Raw genomic sequence first — 23054 nt, forward strand, 5'->3', positions numbered from 1 at the left:
TAATCAAGTGATTTTCCATTGTATTGCTATACCATACCGCCATTGTTTATTCATTCTTCAGTTACTCAATATTTGAACTATTTCCATTTTGGGGATATTATGAATAAAGTTCCTTTGAATGCTTTATAATCTTTGAGTGTAAATACTTAGGAGTGAAATTGCTGGATCATGTTATAAGTATATGTTTGTTTGACAAACTGTTTTTCAAAAGATTATTACACAATCATGAGTTTTTCTACGTTTTTGTCATGTTGACTTGGTGTTAGTCATTCTGGTGGATGTGAGAGGTGTTTTTTTCATTTTTACTTACCTGATAATGATGTGAAGTACCTAGAGCTATTGGTCACTTGTATGTTTTCTTTTTTTTGCAATGGTTAATTCTCTGGCCCTTTGCGTGGCGTGGAGAGGAAGAGTTAATCATTTTCTTGTGAGCTTCGTGTGCGTGTGCTCATTCATGTCTGACTCTTTGTCACTCCATGGACTGTCGCCTGCTAGGCTCCTCTGTCCATGGGATTCTCCAAGCAAGGATACTGAAGCGGGCTGCCATTTCCTCCTCCAGAGAATCTTCCCGACCCAGGGATCGAACCTGCGTCTCCTGCATTGGGAAGTGGATTCTTTACCACTGAGCCACCTGGGAAGCCCTGTCAACTTCAGGAGTTCTTTATTTCCTGGGTGCAAGTCTTTTGTAAGCTATGTGTATTGTACAGATTCTTTTCTAGAATATGTCTTATCTGTTCAGTTTCTTAATGATGTCTTTTTTTTTTAAGATTTATTTGTTTTTTGGCCGTGGTGGGTCTCTGTTGCTGCACTCGGGGGCCATTCTTTGTTATGGAGCACAGCCTCTGGGCACGGAGGCTTCAATAATTACGGCTGTGGGCTTAGTTGCCCTGTGGCATGTGGGATCTTCCTGAACCAGGGATGGAACTGGTGTCCCTTGCATTGCAAATTGGATTATTAACCACTGGACTACCAGGGCAGCCCAATGCTATCTTCTGATGAGTAGAAATTTTAAATGTTGAATGAAGTCCAACTTATCAATTTTTTAAATGAAGTTAAGACTCCTTGTCTTACCCAGAGTCACAGAGATCTCTGCTTATATTATCTTCTAGAAGCTTTATGGTTCTGGCTTTACTTATTTTTTTTAATTGAAGGATAATTGCTTTATAGTTCTGACTTTTATAATTAGGTTTATGATCCATTTCAAATTGATAGAGTAAGATGGGGGTTGGTGTTTAACTTTTAACCAATCTTTTACCATTTCTTTCATATTTTCTATTTCTTCATCCTTCCTGGCTTCTTCCTAGAGATAGTCCTCCATCTGATATCCCAGTTCCGTATTTCATTGCTCAGATGCTGTATCTGTTCTATAATTCATTCTACCTATTATATTTGTTGTTTCAACTGGTTTTTCATACGGAATATTTCCACCTGGATCCTTTAACAATTTCTTATTCTCTTTTATTTCACTAATATTGTATTTCTTTCACATGTTTCTAATGCTTGTTTTAGAATTCTTGCTTTAAAATCCGTCTGTTGAACCTGGCCAGCTCCAGTGGTATCTCTAATCAGTTTGTTTTTCTTTGGAAGGCAGTGTGCTCCCCGGATTCCCTGTTCTTTAACCCGTGATCTCATTCCTCAGGGGAAGGGAACGTTCAGCTCGCCTGTCTGGTGCTGCATATTGGGATAAAAATCCAAGCCTGACCCTGGTCTCTGTCAGCATGGTTGAGCCCAAGGAGAGGCCGGTCCCAGAGTGGAGACCCCCAGGTGCCAGAATTGCATAGTTCCTCCTCGGGTTTAGCATCACAACTTCCCCCACCCCCACCAAGTAACTAACTCTACGGGACTGAGCCTCACTTTCTTCTTTTTTTTAAAACTTTGTTTATTTCTGGCTGTGCTGAGTCTTCATCGCTGTGCACAGGTTTTTTCCTAGTTGTGGCGCGTGGGGGCTCGGTAGTCGTGGCACATGGGTTTAGCTGCGCCCTGGTGTGTGGAATCTTCCCAGACCAGGAGCCGAACCCACGTCCCTTGCATTGGCAGGCAGATTTTTACCCAGTGGGTTACCAGGGAAGTCCTGAGCCTCACTTTCTGAGTGCTAGGAAGGGGAGGGGCCTGTCTGCCTAGGTCAGAGTCCACCAACCTCCAGGTCTGGAAGAGAAGGGCTGGCGGAGTGGCTCTCAGCCTGTTAGTTCGCTCTTGGTTTCTGCAGTTCCTTAGTGCCTGCTCCGTGGCCCTGATGTTACTCTAGCAGACAGACACTTGGGCTGTCTGCCTGGGCCCTGCCTGTTCCAGTGAGAACGCTGGCCTTCATTTCTCGAGGGCAAGTGGGCATGTTTTGGGGCCGGGGGCCGGGGTGGGGGATGGAGGAGTTGTGCTGGGGAAGTCTTGATGCAAAGAGGCAAGAGCAGAGCCCACACTCTGTTTTCTGTTCCATGGCGTTCTCCACGCCGGCTCCAGGCCCTACCCCTTCTCCTGGCGGCGGCGGCCCCACCCCCCACCCCCTTCCACCTCCCCAGGAGGCTCCGCTTCCCTCCACAAGTTCCTAGGCATAGTGACGTTTTGCTCTATTGTTACTCTGGTGTTGATTTGCGGGAAAGGGGCCCAGAGCCATATGTCTTCCCTCACTGTTTCAAGGGAACGTACGTGCAGCACCCCCAACTGCATCGCCAGCCGGAGCACAAAACTTCAAAAGAAAAACAGCGAACTGACTCAGGATAGCACTGGAGTCAGCCACATTGGGACAGAAAGACCCAGAATTTTTAATTAGCATCAGAAGCATACAAAATAGATAAGGAAAGATATTGGCAATGTAAAACAGTGTAAGAAACTGCATTAGAAAAGCATTACACAGTAGAAGGACCATGTGGAAATATAAAATTTGGTTTAATATGAAAAGTCAGCTTTATCATCTGTTCCTGCCCCAACGTTTGCATGCAGCTAGCAACTCACTGTTCCCTAAAAAAAGGACTTTGACCTCCAGACCTTCACTCTAATTAGTCTGTCTTCCCTGCACTTCTGCTGGAAAAAGTCTGGTACATCCTCAAGATTCTTTCCCTGAAGGCCTCTCGTGGGCAGTGTGATATTCATTAGGAGCATGGGGTTCTAGCGTTAGGAAACCAGGTACCCATCCTATTCAAGTAACTAACGGTGTGACTTTGGGAAAGTCTCACTACCTCTCTGGACCTTTAGGCCCCTGCTGGGAAAAAATGAGAGTATTGAGTTAGATTATTTTAGAGCCCCTTTTAGCTCTGACAAGCTGGTACAGTTGTTCCAGGAAGCGGGGGACCCCATTCAGGGTCTGGAAGTGGGCTCTTGTCTAACACTCAGAAATGAATTGAGGAGACACACGGGCTGAGCAGGCAAGAGGCTTTGTTGGGAACCCAGGAGGCCTGCTCCGCTCCATGGCTTGCAGTCTTGGGTTTATGGTGGTGGGATGCGTTTCCAGGTTGTCTCTGACCAACCATTTTGACTCAGTCTTTCCTGATGGTACTCGCATTGCTCAGGCCACGATGGACTCCAACACGGAGGGCTCTGGTGGGCTAGTAGGGCACGTGACATCTCCTCTCGACCTTTCCCAAATTCTTCCGGGTGGTAGTAGCTTGTTAGTTCCGTGTTCCTTACCAGGACCTCCTGTCATAAAGTAGCTTTTGCAAATGGTCACTATGGTGCCTGGCCAGGGTGGGCAGTTCTTGTGTTTCCCCTCACAATCCCTGCTGAGAGACTTCAGCTCCTACTCAGGATACTTCTTGGGAACCGGAGCAGCGATCTCTTTCTTCTGTAACTGCTTCCAGCTGAGATGGCTGTTGTCCTGCCTCGTAGATAGAAGTCTCTCTCCACATGATCTGCATATAGGTATTCTGTGTCCCAAACCAACACTCAACCTCGTGGTGACAATTTAGCCTGAAACTATTTGACCCTGTCGGAGATGAAAGGAGATGAAACGGAGAACATAACAGGAGGCCTAACAGGATGGTCATCACCGGGCCCCAGGAAGGGAAGGCAAAAGGGGCTTCAGGGTGTGATTTTCTTCTGATTTGTTGATGGTGAAGTAACAGGGCAGTGCTCCAGGCGTCTAACATTCATCTGGGTGGGGGCCCCAGTTCTCAAAGATGTTGTTATGCGTGTTTGTTGAGGGGGCACTGGGATGCTGCCCCAAGGTCTGCCGCCACTTGAATGCTCTTCCCCTGTTTCTGTATCTCCTCCCTTCCCTTATCAGCAGCTGTTTGCATCTGAGTTCCAGAGAACTCAGGAAAGGTCAAGGAGGCCGAAGGAAGCCTATATCCTACAAGGATATAAAGAAATAGAGGACCCAGAAGGGATCTGTACTGCAAAGGCCCACAGAGTCCTGCTCAGTTTTAATTCAGGGACCTGGGTCACTACGGCTCTGGCAATTTCCTGTCAAAATTTGGCATGGTGCTGCCTCAAATTGAAGAATCGACTCTGAACTGTAAGTTTTTCTGAGTTGCAAGTCTTGGATCTGTGTCTTATATGATTAAAACCTCAATCCCTTGGTCTGCCATGTTGGTGTAACTGACCCAATTAAAGGTAGTTGGAGGAGTGACAAGTGGAATTTTAATAGAGTAAATCTCATTTCTTTTCAGGAGAGTAAGCCTGAAACCCAGTCTGGACCTGGTATTTTGGGGAAACTCATCTACGTAGGTTTTAACTTTAAATGTAATATTAACATATAGATAAAAGGTGCTATTGGTCATCATATATGTCTCTTTTTTTTGTTACTATATGATCTAAAGCAATTTCCTTGTCTCAAAATGTAATAGTTACAAGAGAAGACCTTTAAAAAGTAAGATTGCAGTTACTAGCGGCCAGAAGACATTGTTTTGAGAACATCTGGTGGCATCCAAGTCTGACACAGCTCAGCAGACAGTTTCTTAGCAACACAAGGACTAGCCTTAACTTACAACCATAACGTCATCTAGTTATTTCTTTGGATGTCTGAGTCACAATTACTCCATTTTTACTTTTAATTGTAATAGTCTCCTTAATAGCCAAAGCAAATACCACCATTAATGATGTTAGTATTTCTCTAGGTATTAGAAGATGCCAGAATTGGGATGCATAAAGTCTTCTCCTGGAAATAACTATTTGAAGGCCTCTTCTTACAGTTTTTCCCAGAGTACCAAGTGCCTCATTCCTGATCTCCACCCTGAACTGCTTTCAAGAGGGTGTTGAAGGTCAGCAGCTGCAGTAATTTAATCTTTGCAGAGGTAGATGACAAGTGCCGATTTCCAGTCAGCAGACTCCATTCATGGTCATAAATTTGACCATGGCTTGGGGGCACATTTCATGACCATTTATATCCCACGGTGCCAGGAATGCTTATTCCTAGGTCTGGCAAAGATTTTGTTGACAGGCTACTCAATGTACTATTGGACTAGGCCTCATTAACAGTGCCCAAGAGCTCCAGACCACCTGTCTTTACTAGCCTCTTATGATACAGGAAGATATTCCCTCTTGTCGCTTCTTCTCATATCTAGAGTTAGACACTGTTACAGTCATTGATCTCATATGGATCTACATGTCATCATTTTATCAGAGGCTCAGTCAAACATTTGATTATGTAGGAAATAGCAATTTTGTAAAAGATAAAGTACAAATAACGTAGCTAGCAGTATTAGTAAAGTCATAAGTAAAAATTGAGCCAAAACTTCCATTAGGTGCAGCCCAATATATTCCAGGTCATCTAATTTAGTCTATTCTGTACCAGTCCTTATCTTTCAAGGAAATTATGTATTGGCATTGTCCATAAGGAAGATCCCCTGGAGGAGGGCATGGCAACCCACTCTAGTATTCTTGCCTGGAGAATCCCCATGGACAGAGGAGCCTGGTGGGTTACAGTCCATGGGGCCCCAAAGAGCTGGACATGACTGAAGTGACTGAGTGTGCATTGTCCATAAGGAACACAGTCCAGTTCCTAGTGTTACTAGACTGATTATCCTTAGGATGATTTAATTGTTCCCAACATAGAGGCAACTTTAAACTTAAATTACCATTGCCTGGTGTTTTCTACATAAATCCATCCCATAATTGGGGGAGATCTTATTCCTTGGCTGAAACTTCGCTTGTTGGTCTGATTGAGCTTGAATCACAGAAGAAAACTCGTATTTATGGCCAGAGTCAGAGTAGGCATTATTAGCTGACCCGGTGAGGGCATTCTACCTGGTAATATCAGTAATGACCTGAACCTGACGGGTGGTGCACACACTGCCCAGCCAAAACGGATTCCAACGAGGAGGATTCTGAGAGGTGGGTAGGACACGTGGCGTCTCCTCTTGACCTTTCCCGAATGCTTCTGGTTGGTGGTGACTTGTTAGTTCCGTGCTGCTTACCAGGACGTGTTGTAATATAGCTCAGGTAAGCGGTTACTGCGGTGCCTGGCTGGGGTGAGCAGTTTCAGCCAGCGTTTCCCCTAATACAGTGGTTAAGAATGAAGGTTCTGGACTTTCTTAATCTCTGTGTTTCAATGAGTAGCTAGTTCAGCTCATGGAACCTCATTTGCTAACCTAGCATAGTGGTTAAGAGCTTACACTTCGGGCTTGGGCGATTTGGGTTCATAATCCCAACTCTGCCACTTGTCCGCTCTGTGACCATAGGCAAGTTACTTGGTCTCTATGCTTCCCCCCCCAACTTCTGTCTAATAAGGTTGATCCTAAGGGTACCTCCCTCAGGGTATAGGAGCCGAATGAATGCAGCTGTCACTGTGCTAATGGTGGTGGTTCACCATCACACGGACCTTTCTTCATTCCAGTCCATGAAATCTTGATGTTTGTCTGCCAGGCTCTATCTAAATTTTTAAAAAATACTACCCAATATTATTGTCTAACAGATAACTCTCCATTGCATTTCATCTTTAAAACAGCCTTGCAAAATCAGGATGTTTTAACAACCTTGCAAAATGAGAATATGTAACCCTGTCTTACAGATAAGGAAACTGCAGCCTCAGACATAAACTCACTTTCAAAGCCGTACCGCAGGATTTAACCTTGTATCCAGCTTCTCCAAGGCCAAGGCCTTTCCCACTCTGCCTCATATTCAGAAAGATTAGTCTGAGGTTTGGGAGATTACTGAACAAATCCAGATGGGAAAACTCGGTGAGAATGCCCCCTCCCCGTTCCACACGTATGCCAGCTGTCTGCCTGCCCTAGGCCTTCCACAAGATGTTTTTTGTAGGTTTCATGCAAATACAGGTTTCGTGATGGGCCAGAAGTTAATTGAGGAGACAGAACGAGGGTGGGTTGGACAATTAGTGGCTCAAGTGACCTGAGAGAGAGAGCCAGAGGGTCTCTGGGAAGGAGAGCAATAGTCTTAGAGGACACGGAGTCAGCAAAGAGGAGAACTGAGAGTCAACAAGCCTGGAGCTGACGCTGGAGAGCGAGGCCTGCGGAAGCAGTTGTAGGTCTTGCTAAAAGGCGGTTCCAGACTGTGGCACTGGGGCTGACCCCAGCCCTGCCGTTTACTCTTGCAGGTTTGAACATGTGGCTGCAAAAGGGCTGCTAGTAACCTTTGGTGAGGGAGAAGTATCAGTGCACCAGAATCTCAGCTCCACGGCTGCTTAGATCGGCGTATGTGGACTTTTTAGTCCTGAAGTCTCAGTTTCCTTATTTGCAGTTCTCAACTGTGTGGGATTATTGCAAAGTTCCAGTGAGATGTTTTCCTGGTGAGACCTTCTCTGATCTCTCTATTTAAAACTGCAAAAAAAAAAAAAAACCCACCAAAAACCCACCCCAAAACAACAACAAAAACTCCCCTGCAAACACCACCTCTCCTCCCTGCCTTCTGTTTCTCCATCTTGCTTACCATTACCTACTGATTTTACTTATTTTCCTGCATTATCCTACTGATTTTACTTATTTTCTTGCTGTCTGCTCACCCCCCCAGCAGGGATTTGCCCCTGGTATATAATAGGTGCTCAGTAAGCAGTGGTCAAATGACGAATGTTGAGGCCGTGTTAGTTGGATCTTAAAGATACTGGACAGAGGCAATAGGACAGCTCACTTGGGATGCCACGGGCTGCCCATGAAAGCATTTGGAGCCTGGATTTTAGGGTGGTGGCTGAACCCTCTCTGGCCACAGCCTGCAGGAAGTGAGCCCTGTAGGAGAGCCCTGTAAAGCCGGATGGGCCTGAGTACTGGGGCTTCTCACGGAGCCAAGGCCCTCAGGACAAACAGGAAGCCCATGATACTAGGCTTCCCTGCTTTCTTTAGCTTTTTAAACCACTCTGATTGCCCTGTGCAGGCATGCTCAGTTGCACAGTCATGATCTTCTCTTTGTGGCCCCATGTACTGCATCCTGCCAGTCACTCTGTCCATGGAATTTTCTAGGCAAGAATACTGGAGTGGATTGCCATTGCCTCCTCCAGGGGATCCTCCCAACTCAGGGATCAAGCCTGCATCTCCTGCATCTTTGCCACTGGGCCACCAGCGAAGCCCTCTGATTGCCCCTAAGTGGAACAAGCTACCTCAAAGAAATGTCAGTCCCAGCACCATCCTTACCATCCAAAAGGCTGGGAGAAAAGGCACTGGGTTTGGGGTCAGATAGATCCAGCGGCTTGGCCTTGCCCTGCCCCTCTTTAGCAGTTGGGCAAGTCCCTACACCCCTCTGAGTCTCTATTTCCTTCTCTGTGAAATGGGTGCAGCAGTTTCCCCCTTGTAGGCCAGCCTCCTAGGGCTTTGTGTAAAATATAGTGAAAATGTGTTTGGTGACCTAGCATCATTAGACCGAAGGGCCTGGAAGGCTGATTGTACCTGTGGCCCTCAGCATAGGACCAGGCACATAGCAGACACTTGGGACCAGGTGGTCAAAGAGTTGTCAAACTCAACTGACAACAACCTGTTGGAAGCGGACGGTCTGAGTCTTGCATGTAGTAGGGTTTTTAGGCAAATCCTCCCCATGGACTTTCTAGGATTCTACAAGTTAATAGATTCCACAAAGACCTAACTTGTATCAGTTGGCCTCATTTTATCATCCACTTGAAACTTACTGATCCATCCTTAACTCATTTGCAAGATTTTTTCCTTTGATAGAGACAACTAGCTGAGTGACATGATGTGGTTGTTTACAATGTAAGCAGCTGAGAAAAATGGGCTAAACTGGAGTTCTGAGCTCAGGTTCTATGTTCCAAATAACAGAAAATCCAAGGTAAGCAATACAGGGAGGTAATTAGCTCATGTAACTTGGATGTTCAGAGGTAGGCTTCAGGCATGGCTGTTTCCAGGGGCTCAAGCAGTGTCATCAAAGAGTCAGATTCTCTGCATCTCTCTATTCCACCTGCTGAGAGCTTGCTTTATCTTCTGGCTCCACACAGCACACCTCCCCATTGCCCCCCACCCTCATGTCACACCATCCAGGTGGTTCTCAGTTCTCAGAAGGGGAAACAGCAGAAAGCCATAGAAACAGAAACCTGCATAGCTCTTGACAGTCTGTAGAGCGCCTTCCCTCTCAAGAAGCCATTACTGGAAGTGGAGAGGCATTTATTGTCCCTGCTTGACAGGTGCGAGAACAGCCCTTGAGTAACCGGCCAGGACTCTGACTTGTAACTCTGAGCAATCACCACGCGTCTCAGCCCCTTTGTGTAAACTTACAAACCCAAGGGGCTGACCCCGGAGGGAGGGGACCGGTGTGGCTGAAAGCCCCCCCTTAAGTGCCTCTTCCAGGCGGGAGAGGTCCTGAGGAGGCTGCAGTCACGTGGAGGCCCAGGAGGAGCCGGTCTGGGGACAGAGGCAGCAGCCTGACGTGAGGAGCGGTCACGGGGCTGGACGCACGCACAATGGGAGCCCTGCTTTGCGCGCTTTCAGGACGCTGCTGCACGCACGTGTGCACACACACACACACACACACACACACGTCACAGGACACGCTGACGCAGGGCCCCCTGTCCTGGGGGTGGCTGAGGCCTCGGGATCTGCTGTCCGTGATGGTGGCTCTGGTGGAAGTTGTCCTGCATGTGACTGAGCTGGGAGGGCCAGTGCCCTGGATTCGGAGCCAGACATGCCTGGCCTGCATCCCAGCTCTCCCACGTGGTTGTGGTATGACCCTGCACCCCCTGCCTTAGTTCTCTGAGCCTTAGTTTTCTCTTCTGACCCGAGCTGGTAATTCCCACCTGGCCGGGTTCTTGGAAGGCTGAGCAAAAAGCCCCTGGCACGTGCTTCATGCACTGAGCTTCCCTTCCCTCTTCAGAGTGGCCCTCCTGTTGACAGCTGGGTGACCCTGGCCGAGCCACTGAACTTCTCCGTGCAGCGGGAGCGACAATCACCCGTAGTGTGTGGTGTCGGGAGGGTTAGACGAGGGGAGGCCCGGGAAGCACTCAGTGCCCGGCACGCTTGTTCTTGCTTCTCCTACTAGCTAACATTTACTTTGAGTGTTTAATGTGGGCCAAGCCCTGGGTCTTTGTCTTACTGTTTGTTGTGAAATTCGTTCTGATGATTAACCCAGTGATACAGGTACGCACTGTGATGGTTGCCTTTGGACCTGTGAGAAAACTGAGGCCCAGAAACGGCAAGTGACGTGCCCAAGGTCACAAAGCCAGCAGGCGATGGGGGCTCTGCTCCGCCGTGCTCACCTTGGTTGGGACCCTCACCTCTGCAGGCCCATATTTTCTGCCCAGGTGCAGGGTGCATTCCCGCCCTCCCAGAGTCAGCAGGGATATCAAGTGCAGGAGTGCCCGGAGCCACCAGCCGCTGGAAGGTTCCCTGGGAATGTGAGGAGCGCTGTTACTGTGGGCCCGGGGCAGTGAGACCTGTCTCTGGAACATCCGTGCCCTTCCTGTTCCGATGGGAGCCGGGCATTGGAGAAACCAGACACCGGCCACCCGGGGATACTGCTTGTGTTGGCTGCCACCCAGAAGGTTACAAGTTCACGGTCCATTTCTCTGAAGTTCAGAGCCGCCTCAGCGCCCCCACTTTCAGGGCCTGTGTGGGGCCGTCTGTGGAATGGAGGTTTCTTCTCCTTGGGGAAGGCTGCCAGGGCATGTGGGGCGGCGGGGGGCAGGCAGGGAGAGCAGCCACGGTGGTGCAGGGTCCTGCAGGAGGGCCAGCCGAGGTGGGGGAGGAGGGGTGTGTCCAGGGGTGGAGCCAGGCTTCCAACCGAGGTCCACCCCTCCCCCCCCACCCCGCACGCCCTGGGTGGTCCCCTCTGCCTGACAGGCCTCCTGTGATCAAAGACGTGGACTCAGTGTGACCTGGGGCAAGTCATCTCACCTGTCTTTCATGAAGTCCAGGTAAGAAGCCCTCCCGCAGGGGCTGAGGTGCACATTCAGGAAGAGCGTATCGTGAATATGAGTCAGGTGGTAGCTGTGTGTCTTCCATTCACCCACACACGTATCACGTACACATTGCAGGTAGAAAAGACGCGGTTTGTTTCTAACCTCCCTGATTGCTTCAGGAGTTTACACTTGGCCCTGGGAGGCAGGAACATCCACAAGCGATGCTGAGTTCTTGACTTGTTCGCCTTCTGGCTGTGTGATCTTGGATCAAGTGCTTAAGCTCTCTGTGCTTCCGTTTTGTTACCTGGAAGTTGGGGTGTATGGCGTCAATGCACGTGAGTTTGAGTAAACTCCGGGAGTTAGTGATGGCGTGCTGCAGTCCATGGGGTCACAAAGTGTTGGACACGACTGAGCGACTGAACTGAACAAGCTGGGTGTAATCATAGTGCCTACCTATTAAGCTATTGTGGAGACTGAATGAATTAATATAGGTGAAGTGTTTAGAACAATGTCTGGCACACAGTAAGAGCTATGAAAAGATATGCTATTTTTATCACAAATGTAATGACCAAGTATGTAAAATAAAGATTTTTCTAGAATAGGCTCAATTTGAAATGTTCTTTTCAGTTGACAGGAATCACTAATGTTTGGAATTCCAAGACACTGGCATCCATGCTGTGCATCACAGACTGCCCTTTGCTTCCCATAATAGCCCCAGAAATCTTAGCTGGTTGGTGGGGAGACCTGTTCCTTCTGTTGATCGCTGTGTGACCCTCGGGAGGTTGAACACCTTCTCTGTGGCTTTCGTTTCTTGTCCGCTGTTAGAGTAAGCGTGGCCAGCTCATCTTCTGGTACCAGAGGCGCTCCCGCTGTGAGTGCTGAGTGGGGTGCCCGAGGGCAAGAGACGGTGGACACCTCGGGTATAAAACACATCTCCCATCCCCATGCCGCTCAGCTCCCAGGCTTGGCCCTGAGCAAGGTGGCCTGGGAACACGTCCTTCCCGTGGGAGGGTGGGAGCCCGTGTGGGAGCGTCCCGGACCCTCCTCTGCCCAGGTGCTCTGGCCTCCCTGGGCACGGCGTCCCCAGGCCTCCTCCTCTGGGCCCTGCCCTCTCCCTCCCCCACCTCCCTGCTGCCAGCTCTCCTCCCTCTGGTTGAACCTTGACTGGCTTCAGTCCTTTGCCCACGGAGCCAGTGTGTGGCACCCAGACTCGACCAGGCGCCCCAGAGAGCCGCAGAAAAACCGACAGCTCTAGAACTCAGACCCTTGAGGCTTTCGGTTCCAGCTCTGCTGTGTGGCCTTGGGCGAGCGGCGGACCATCTGAGCTTCAGAGTCCTCATCTGTGAAATGGGTCAACAAGAGGCATGTAAGTCAGGTGGGGCCTGCTGAGCGCCTGCCCTTGACCCCGCCGACCTCGGGGAGCAAAGCGCTCTGTGGTCTGTCCTGGCTGACTCTGTCCTCTGTCACCAATGGTCCCCTGCCTTCCGCCCCCAGCCCGACCTCTAGATGCCACATTGCTGCCTCCTTGCCTTTGCGTTTTCGGGTTCCCTGTATGGAGCGCTCGCTCTCTCTGTTCATTTTAACCCTGCCATCCTTCCAGCCTGGCTCTCCTCCTCCCCGCTCCATGGAAGCTTCCCCGCTGACCCAGAGTGGCCTCTTTCTTCTTCAAGAGGGAAAGAAAGCGGCAGGTCCCCAGCTGGGTGGTTTGTCTGTGAGAGAGAGACGGACAGGCGGATCTGGTCCTCAGGACACGCGGCACCCCTTGACTCTAGGAACTGGAACCTCCACGTCTTAACTAACCCCTCCCCCGGCTGGAGGTGCCCAGTAGCCAGACAGGCTTTTCGGTTTCTGGAGTCTTAGAGCGAGAAAGAGCTCCCGGACCTCCCGGGTGGGCAGGTCTGTGGTGCGCCCGGGGGGAAGTGGCTGAGTGGGCAGGGGAGGGTCTGTGTTCTCAGCGCCAGCCTCTCGCCTGCCCACTCGCCTCCGAGTCCGTCCCCACGCTGCCCAGCGGCCGTGGCTGCCAGGCGACACTCACTGCCTGCTTGCCACGTCCTGTGTATCAACTCATACAATCCTTACAACGACCCTGTGGCTTCAGTCTCCCACTTTGCCGATGAGACGCCTGAGGCTCCAGGGGTAGGCTCACTGGCCCTGAGCCCACCCCCCTTCCCTGGGCTTGAGGGGCGGAGCGGGCTCTGAACCTGGAGCCCTGGCTCCAGGGCTTGCTTCCTGCTGCCGAGCCGCCTCCTCAGTCCTCAGCATTGACCTGCCACCCTTCCACCGGCCTACCCACATTCCTGCCCGGCCGGCCAGCTGTGCACTGGGGCTCTGCCAGCCGCGGGGCGGCTGCCATCCACAGAGCAAGATCACTGCTCGCTAGGAGCTCACCCCGTGGTGAGGAGCGATCACCCGTGGATCTCTAAGACTCTGATAAACGTGCTCCAGGTCTTGAGCACCCAGCTTCTAGGGGAGGAGCTGTAACTCCCGCCAGGTCCCAGGCGGGGGGTGCTGGGCGGCTCAGCAGAGCTGAGGTCAAGGGGGAAGGGTGATGGGAGGACTTCATCGGGTGGACAGCAGGGAACATTCAAGACCTGTTCCACGCCAGGGAACGCAGTGTGCAGAGGGGCTGAGGCTGGAGGTGCCTGGGCGTGGGGGTGGGGGGTGGAGGTGGTGGTGGAGAGAAAGCTGGCATCTTATTACAGCTCTGAAGATGCCACGGCTTGGCAGCAGGCAGGGCTGACACCACGCCTCCCCAGGCACTCCCGTGTCTTTTTCTGCCAAGATGGGGTGCTGTCAGCAGTGGCTAGAGGTCTCACTCTATCCCAGCACCTGGCCCGCCGCCCTCCCAAGGAAGTCTGTCCTTGGGTCTGACCTGCAGCCCACTCTGACCACCACACATTCCTTCCAGAGCCCTTCACCCAGAGGCTGCTTTATGGCAGCAACCGTAAATAACTTCCGTCCTGAATGAATAAACTCCCAGCCAGCAAGGCTTGCCAGGGACGCTGGGCTTGGCTGCGAGAGCGATTCCGTGTCCCCTCTCTCTGACCCTGCAGCTGAAGTGTTCCTGGGCTGATCTTCGGCGGCTCCCTCTCCCCAGGCAGCTGCTGCAGCCCGGTCTGGTGGTGCCGGACCCCCTCCAGCTCCCATCCCATTCCCCACGCCCCCCATCGGAAGCACTGGGAACATTTAGCCCTTCTGTTCAGTCACAGTTCCTTGAAAAAGCCAAGCGGGCCCAGCTCACAGCCCAGAGGCACTGGCTCCGGGCTGGTTCTGATTATTCTGGTGCACGTCTATGGGGAGGAGCAGCCGGGAGACCCGGGGTAAGTCTGTCCTCTTCTTTAGGCCTTAATCTTCCCATCTGGGCAATGGGATCATCTCCAAGGCAGTGTTTCTCAAACTAATCTGCTCGTGGGATGACTTGCCAGGCCCTGCCCTGGGAGATTCTGAGTAGGTTTGAGGTGGGGGTGGGGGCTAAGAATTAATTAGGCGGGTGGAGGTTGTTATGTCTCTTTAATTTCTTTTAAAATTTGAATGCAGCCATCCCCAGGACACGTTTTCTTTCCCAAAGTTTCCTAAACTCAAATATCGGCAGACCTTTCTCACCTAACAATTCACAATTCCGGCAAAGTGAAGTCAAAGTCACTCAGTCGCGTCTGATTCTTTGCGACCCCATGGACTATAGTCCATGGAATTCTCCAGGCCAGGATACTGGAGTGGGTAGCCCTTCCCTTCTCCAGGGGATCTTCCCGACCCCGGGACTGAACCCAGGTCCCCCACACTGCAGGCGGATTCTTTACCAGCTGAGCCACAAGGGAAGCCCACAATTCAGGCAAGGTGGGGGTTATTAGCCCCTGGATGAATTTTTACGTATTTATACACTTTACCTCCCAGATCATTGTAAAGAATGCTTCCATCACCCCATAACGTTCCCTCATACACTTGCCAGGCTCTACACCTCCTTGGGTACCCTTTGGGAACAGGACTTTTCTGCAATCACCCAAAGTGATTTTTGTGGTCTGGGACATTTGGGAAGAGCTGGTCAAAGAACCCTTCCCAGCCCAGACATTGTTGAACTGTGACCTCTAGACTGGGGGCTCCCGGAGGACGAATAAATGCTCCCACGGTGTACTGCTCGGGAGTCCAAGGCAACACTGCTGCGGCCTCGTATCGATTCGTTAGGTCGGTGAGTAGGGAGCTATAGAGGGCATCTCGGGCCTGAGAGCTGAGTGGGGGCGGGGAGGGCTCCTGGGTGAGCTGTGGTGGGGAGAGTCTGGAATGGGGGTGACCCCCGGGTAGGCCCCACGTGGAGCCCTGTGAGGGCCTGGCTCTGCATCTCCCATCGGTGTAACCCTGGATCATCGTCACCGCGGCCCCCTGGGCCTTTTCCCCTCACCTGGAAAGGGGGAGAATTGTATCTAGCTCTCAGTTGGTTAATAAGGATGAAAGTAAGACCAGGTACGGGCTTCCCAGGTGGCACAGAGGTAAAGAATCCTCCTGCCAATGCAGGAGACAGAAGAGATGCGGGTTCATTCCCTGAGTTGGGAAGCTAACCTGGACTAGGAAACGGCAAGCTACTCCAGTATTCTTGGCTTCCCTGGTGGCTCAGATGGTGAGGAATCTGCCTGCCATGCAGGAGACCTAGGTTTGATTCCTGGGTTGGAAAGATGCCCTGGAGAAGGAAATGGCAACCCACTCCAACATTCTTGCCTGGAGAATTCCATGGACAGAGGAGCCTGGCGGGCTACAGTCCGTGTGGTCATTAAGAGTCGGACACGACTGCATATGCACATGCAAGAGGAGGGACGTCACATTTCAGTGCCTGGCCTGCCTCTGGGGTCTCCTAAATGGGAGAGAGATGTTAGGAGGAGAAGGCAGCAGGCTCTCTGATGCAGGGACTGAGCAGCATCACAGAGCCGGGAAGTGATGAAGCTGGGACTTGGACCAGACTTGCTGGCTGTGACAGCTCAGGACGGCTCTCCTGATAAGCCTTGTTCCCCCCCATCTACCCTGCCTATGTCATTAGGATGTGGTGAGGATCTGATGCAAAGAGAGAAGGAAAAATTTTAAGGGAGTAATGCGATGAGTTTCCTGTTTTCTTTCTTAGCTCAGTGGGCTTTCTGGTGCCAGGAACAAGGTCCTCCCTTGGCACCAAGAGGGTAAAAGCATCTCCGCCTACAGAGCCCATGGTGCTCTGTACCATGGGATCCGAGGTGTCCCAGGAGGCTGGACATATAATCGGAAAAGGCCTGGTGTCTTTGGCACCCAGGCCCCGTGGGTACCCAGTGGCTTCCCCTCTCTGAACCTCAGCTTCTGAATCTATAAGCTGGGAACTATAATCACCATCCTGACTTGAGAGGTTGTTGGAAGTCAAAGAAAAATGAAGGGCTTCCATTGTAGCTTAGTTGGTAAAGAATCTGCCTACAATGCAGGAGACCAGGGTTCGATTCCTGGGTTGAGAAGAAGATCCCCTGGAGAAGGAAATAGCAACCTACTCCATTGCCTGGAGAATCCCATGGACTGTAGCCTGCCAGCCTCCTCTGTCCATGGGATCACAAGAGTCAGACATGACTTAACAACTAAACCATTACCACCAAAGAAAAATGGAAAGGGGGTTGGGGACACTTCGGAAGCAGGAAGGGCCCCTCTAGGCAGCGGGCGGTTCAGCTCCCTCCAGCCTGTGTGGGCTGCCTCTCTGGTGATGGCTGGGTTTGCACACCTGCCTGAGACTTGACTGAAGCCTCCTTGCCGCCCTGCAGGGCTGGTACAGTCCCAGACCTGAAGCAGTGCTGGGGTTGGGGTTACAGCTGTGATGGCCAGCAGATCCGGGTTCAAATTCCAACTCCATCACTGCACCTCTGAGCATCTGTTTTTCCTTCATCTGGAAGTGGGGCCTGGCACACCGTTGGTGCTAAGTAAGAACAGTTGCTCTTATGCTGGACAAGGGTTCACCTCTCTGGCTGATTCAGTGCAGACACAGGTTCCTGGGCGTGGAAATGGTTGGAGCAGCTCCTGGTGCTGGGAAAAAAACAATTGTGCAATTTGTCCCTCCCCCGTGGCCTGGAAAAGGCGTCATTGGGTTTGCTTTCTGGGTCAATGAATCTGTCTCTCTTTTGTGGGCGGGTTCATTTGGATCATTGTTTTTGGATTTCATGTGTAGGCAGTGTGGTTTGATGTTCGTCTTTATCTGACTTGCTTCACTTGGTATGATGGTCTCTGGGTCCATCTGTGTTGTTGTGAATGGCATGGTTTCATTTTTATGGCTGAGTAATATTCCTCTGTGTGTGTGTGTGTGTGTGTGTGTGTGTGTACCACATTTTCTTTATCCATTCATCTGTTGATGGACATTTGGGTTGCTTCCATGTCTTGGCTATACCTTTTTTTTTAAGCTTCTAGGAATTCTCTTTTGGCAAAGCAGCATCATCCGTTAGTGTTGTAAAGAAAATAAAAAGACGATGACCCTGGGTAGGGGTTCCTTTCCTTCTGTGCTTTTTTCCCACAAGGTGCCCAGCACGATGCCTGACACGTAGTAGGTGCTTTTTCCTCTCCGGGCTGGTCAAGAATCTCCAGGAAAACAGAAACTGTGTCTGTCCTGTTCCCCACTGAGTCCTTAGTCCATTGAGCGGAGTCGGGTACATAGGATGTGCTCAGTAAATGTTTGGGCAGGCAGGGGGAACGGCCAAGCCTCCAGTGGGGATGGACCGGCCTGGAGGAGGAGAACCTCAGGGATTGTCCCCCCTCCCATTTCACGCCTCCTGGGCTAATCCCCAAAGATTAACCCCAAGGAACAAAGCCAGGTCAGGGCCACTGACCCAGGGCTTTGGAGCAGGCATCCAGGGCGCGTGTGACCGAGTGTTCCGGGGTGTGCTGGCGGCTCCTTGGGGCCTTCTTGGCTCCAATGGCCCTCCTGTCCCCCACCCTGGACCTGGTCCTCACAGCAGCTCTCAGCCTCCTCCTCCTGGTGCTGACCTTGGCCTTGGTCTGCTTCTTCACCCGTCTGGCCCAGCCCCTCAGGTAGGGCTCGCCCCAGGCTGACTCCTGCCCAGCCAGAGATCCTGCCCTAGATTCATGTGGCTTCTGTTTGCTCTTGTGGGAGGGGGAAGTGTGGACGCTGGTCTTTCTCCCTCTCCGTGGTGGGGAAACTGAGGCCCCAAGAGGTTGAGTCCGCTGGAGATTGAATCGCGCTTGGTCGCGGACTAGCTGAGAGCCTTTGCTCAGTTTCCTGACCGTGAACCGGGATCTGAAGTGGGATCACAGATACTCACTGTCGTTAGCACAGGGCTGGATCTGAGTGCCCGAGAAGTGGCAGTGATTTCTATCAGTCATGTTACTCTGTCGTGTGTCCTGGACCTTCTGAGGCCCAATCCAGGGCTGGCTTTCTGCCCAGTTTCAAGGGGCTCCTGGGCCCTCTGTCCCAGGATGCTGAGTCAGTCCTCAGGGCCAAAGCCCAGCCTCCGCTTCCTCCGCTAACCTACCAAGTAGCCGTTCCTCCTGCAGGGCCGGAGCCCAGCCAGAACTTCTGCACGCTTGCTGTGCATAATCAGGGCCCGGAGCTGTGAGCCTGGCAGAGACGGTCTGGCTGGGAGGTGGGGGTGGTGGTGGTGGGGAGGCTGGCACACACCCGGAGGCTCCCTTCTGAACTGGTTGAGTGCTGGCAGAGTGGTGGGCAGCCGGGGTCCCTGCAGCCCCAGACGGAACCCCACGAGCCCATCGTCCAGGGCCACCCACCCAGAAGCGGACTTGGAGCCTCCGAGTCCGGGTGGGGGCTGAGAGGAGGAGCCAATGAGGGCAACTGGCCCCGGAGTTTCCTAGGAGACCCTGGTTTCCTAGATTCTTGCCTCCTCTCCTTTCCAGGCAGAGGCAATGGGGAAAAGGCACCTATTTGTCTTCAGAACAGACGTTTCTCAAAGCCACAGCCCTGGGGCCAAAATTCAGAGCATTCCATCCTGAATCATGGGACTTTTCACTGTTAACTTTTACGGAGCCAATTCTGCGTGCCCTGGGTTGGGAGTCAGTGATGGGGAAGAGATGGTCTTCACTCTCACGGAGCGTCAGGCTAGCAGAGGAGGGAGACAAGAATAGCCAGGCAGGGCCGGGAGGGCCTTGGAGGGCTCCTGGGGCCAGCTTCACTTTCATTTTTCCTTATTGATGTGTCTGTCGTGGATCTGTGGTGCAGACAGTTGAGTAAGTCCTATTCCTCAATGTATGGGCTTGTATCATGAGCCCCCCAGCACCAGTCCCAACCGTTCTCCAAATGTCTTCCTGCCCATATGCTTTAAACTTTAGAGTTGGACTTGACTTATCGACTAAACAGCAACAACCATCGTTAGAGTCACGATATATCCTCCCGGGTCGGCTTCCTTCACTCAAGCTCACCTTTACAGGAGGCATCCTTGTTGATGTATATTCTCCTCAATTATTCATTCTCATTGTTGTGTAGATTTCCTTCTCGTGAACCCATACAATGCGTTTGTCCATCTTGCCGAAGATGGACAGTTTTGAGGCCATTATGAACAGGGCTGATGTGAATATTCTTACCTACGTCTTTTGGTGAACACACGTGCATTTTTGTTGCAGCTAATGGGTCAGAGGGCATATGCATGGTGTCCCCTTGATAGATACCACTGGTTTACCACAGTGGTTGCACCACTCTCTGCCTACCAGCAGTGAACAGATCCTCTGGTAATCCCAATTCCTCGCCAACGCTTGGACTTTTCCGCACACAAAAACGGAGGATTTGGGGGTGACTCCTCCCGACCTCCAGCTCTTGGACCACTGACTTTCAACTGATGTAAATGTATACTATACCAAGCACTGGCGTACAAACAAATAGGCAAGGTCCCCGCTTTTAGAAGCGCTCCGTGTGCTGGGTGAAATAGACCAGGAAGGAATTGCTTTCAAAGCAGAAAGTACATCTAACGCAGCTTTGTAAAGCGACTATACTCCTATAAAAATTAAAAACAAAACAGAAAAAAGCAGAGAAGCACGTGCAATGATTGTCTTCATTTTGTATATCAATTTAATAACTTTTTTTTTTCTGATGTTAGAATAGACAGTAGTAATGTTTGGAAACTAAAGTAGACTTAAAGCATTAAAAGTCATCCGAAATCCCACCACTCAGAGTGAAGTGCTGTTAGATGGAGGCCACTTCCATTCAACTCCTGAGCTTCCCTTCCTGCACGGCCGCCCCCTGCTCCGCCCCAGCACGGGGCTATCCAGCTGGGCGCCGTGTTTGATGCACGCTGGGTGTTCTGTGGGATGGAGTGCTGGCGAGCCCTGTCTGTGGGTACCGGAATGCCCCAGGCATCTTTTATTGATTCATTTAATTTGGCCGCATTGAGGGATGTGGGATTGAGATCAAACCCATGCCCCCTGTAGTGGAAGCGCAGAGTCCTGACCCCTGGACTGTCAGGGAATTACCCCCGGGCACCGTTTTAGGGTTGAATCAAGAATCAAGGCCCTTTTCCAGGTGTAGACTGGTTTCTTATCTCACATGCCACTGTTGTGGGTAGAATGTTGTGTCATTTCCCATAACAAATGAAATAATCATTCTTATCTTGGTTTTGGTGAAAATACTAACAGTGCAACTCTTGCCGTTTTAAATTCCTCATCTTCCAGTAACATTTGTACGCAACAGGGTCAGTACATTTCTCAACAGAGTTAGTACACTGCTCAGAAATAGTCATTCACAGTCCTACTACCCATGGGAAACCACAGTGAACATTCTGGTGTGTTTCCTTTCAGTCCTTTTTAAGAAATAACATTTAAAAAAATTATAAAGGTAACATCTCAACACAGAAGGAAAATTTGGAAAAACAGCAATGAAAACGTAATCAGTCATCTAAAATGTCACTATTCAGAAATGGTCACACTTGTAAGAAAATCTTGTCCTGTATGTTGCCTGTATGGTTTTTATATCTCTTGCCATAAATGACAAGCTGTAGAAGAGATCATAGCAAATACCACTGTCCTATAAGAGCACATGTAGGTGTGCCCTACGAGAAAAGGTGGACTCTTTGTTTTGTAATTCAAGGCTGAAGACGAATGTTCCAGAGCAGAGCTTCTCACAGTAGGGCCTGTAAACCAACAGCAGCAGAAGCACCTGGGAGCTTGTTAGAAATGCAAACGGGGTCTCTGGGCCAGGGTTGGGGGTACTGGAATCTGTTTCAACAAGCCCTCTGGAAAATTCTGATGCACCCTGCAGTTTGAGAATCACTACACAGAAAAGCTGAACTCTGATGGGCTCTGGGCTTCAGGTGGGTGGAAAGTGGGCCTTCAGTTGAGGAATGAGAAGGAGTCAGTTGGCAGCATAGAACTCATTTATGCCTCCACAGCTCTTTGTGTGGTTAAGCTTCCTGAGGGAGGGACCACTTAGATTTGGCATCCTAATGCCTAGCCTCCTGTAATAAGTGGAAAATGAATGAATCAACAAACAAATAAGTGAATGAACAGATGACCTCTGGAGTTGTGACTTTCATGTCTTTTTTTTTTTTTTTTAAATTTCTAGGATTGGGACATCAATTAACTGCTGACCACAGGCAGCCCACCTCTCCCACCCACATCCATCACACCTCTGGGCTCCAGAGAGAAAGCAGGTCTTGGAGTACGCCATGATCTCACCGTTCTTAGTGCTGGCCGTTGGTACCTGTCTTACCAGCTGCTTAGTGCCAGGTAGGACTGGGGGCAAGGGTGGATGGAGGGGGAGACCTGGGATGGGTGGGATAGGATGAAGGCAGTGTCTGTGGCCAGGGTCATAGACTCATCCGCAGGATTTAAGAGCTGGAAACAAACGTTCAGAGCAGGAAATCCCAGCTACTACATGTGCTTGTGTTGGAAAAGTCAGTCTTTTTCCTTTTATATTATTCTTTAATTGCTGTTTCTAGTCTCTCTTATCGCTAGGAATCTGAAATAGAACTTACTCTATAAACGCTTCTATAAACCGCTGATAGAACATTTCTTTATATTTGGTAATTCTTGCTTTAAAATTCACCTTCAAGGAGTTTTATTTATTTTTTTCTTTTTGTAATTTATGTTTCCTATCAGAAAGTGTTTTTACAGTGTTTGATTCTGCAATCAGTTCTGTAAGAGTGTTTATGTTAGTTTCTCAGTTTGGGGCTCTTACACTTTCAATTCAGGCTCAGATTTGGAGTATTTTATAATCTGATTTATTTTTGACTGTGCTGGGTCTTCGTTGCTTTGCACGGGATTCTCTAGTTGTAGAGTTGTGACCCACGGGCTTAGTTGCCCCACAGCACGTGGAACTTTCCTGGACCAGGGATCGAACACGTGTCCCCTGCACTGGCAGATGGATTCTTATCCACTGCGGCACCAGGAAAGTCCTTCAGGTTTGGAATTGAGTTCACATTTTATGCCTGGCTTTCTCTCCCCAACCCTTCCATAGCTCCCAGGCAAAACATGTACCTGAAAACAGTCTCAACTCTTCTGTATCTGATTGGGGACCCCAAGGGTCCCTCAACATCAACTCCTATTTGCCTTCATGGTTTTGAATTCCGACTTAATTTCTGCCTCCTGGGAATTTCCCTTCTGCCCCCCTTTTCTGCCTTCTGCTTTTTCTGCCTTTCCCCCTTCTGCCTTCCTTTTCCAAGCTATATACTCTTCTCAGTTGCTTTTTTCTTGAGCATTTCAGTGTCTGTTGTAGAAGGGGAGTCTTCCTTGGCTTTCTTCATGTGACTAGGAGTCCCCCAACTTGCCCTCCCTGAGCCTTAATTTCTCCATCTGCTCAGAGGAGATACTGGTCTCTCCTCCTTAGGGCTGTTGTGGGAATTACAGGGGACAGTCACAGTGTCAGGCAGGGAGCAGGTGCTCATGGGCAGAATATATT

At 50.4% G+C, this 23054-nt stretch overlaps 1 protein-coding gene across 3 annotated transcripts in view; it reads left to right on the plus strand.

Moving 5' to 3' along the window:
• Positions 1 to 23054, plus strand: part of ALPL (alkaline phosphatase, biomineralization associated) — a 63163-nt gene that overhangs the window by 20690 nt on the left and 19419 nt on the right. Inside the window, exons 1-2 of one of the 3 annotated variants that reach the window (XM_065929993.1) lie at positions 12421 to 12581; positions 21720 to 21883. In XM_065929993.1, the coding sequence (XP_065786065.1) occupies positions 21823 to 21883 (61 nt within the window). In that variant the 5' untranslated portion in view covers positions 12421 to 12581; positions 21720 to 21822. Of the gene's footprint in view, positions 1 to 12420; positions 12582 to 18088; positions 18227 to 21719; positions 21884 to 23054 lie in introns of those variants that run through there. The other 2 variants (XM_065929995.1, XM_065929994.1) reach the window with 2 other exon arrangements.

This window comes from Muntiacus reevesi, chromosome 3, assembly GCF_963930625.1.
Source record: "Muntiacus reevesi chromosome 3, mMunRee1.1, whole genome shotgun sequence".
Lineage (NCBI taxonomy): Eukaryota > Metazoa > Chordata > Mammalia > Artiodactyla > Cervidae > Muntiacus > Muntiacus reevesi.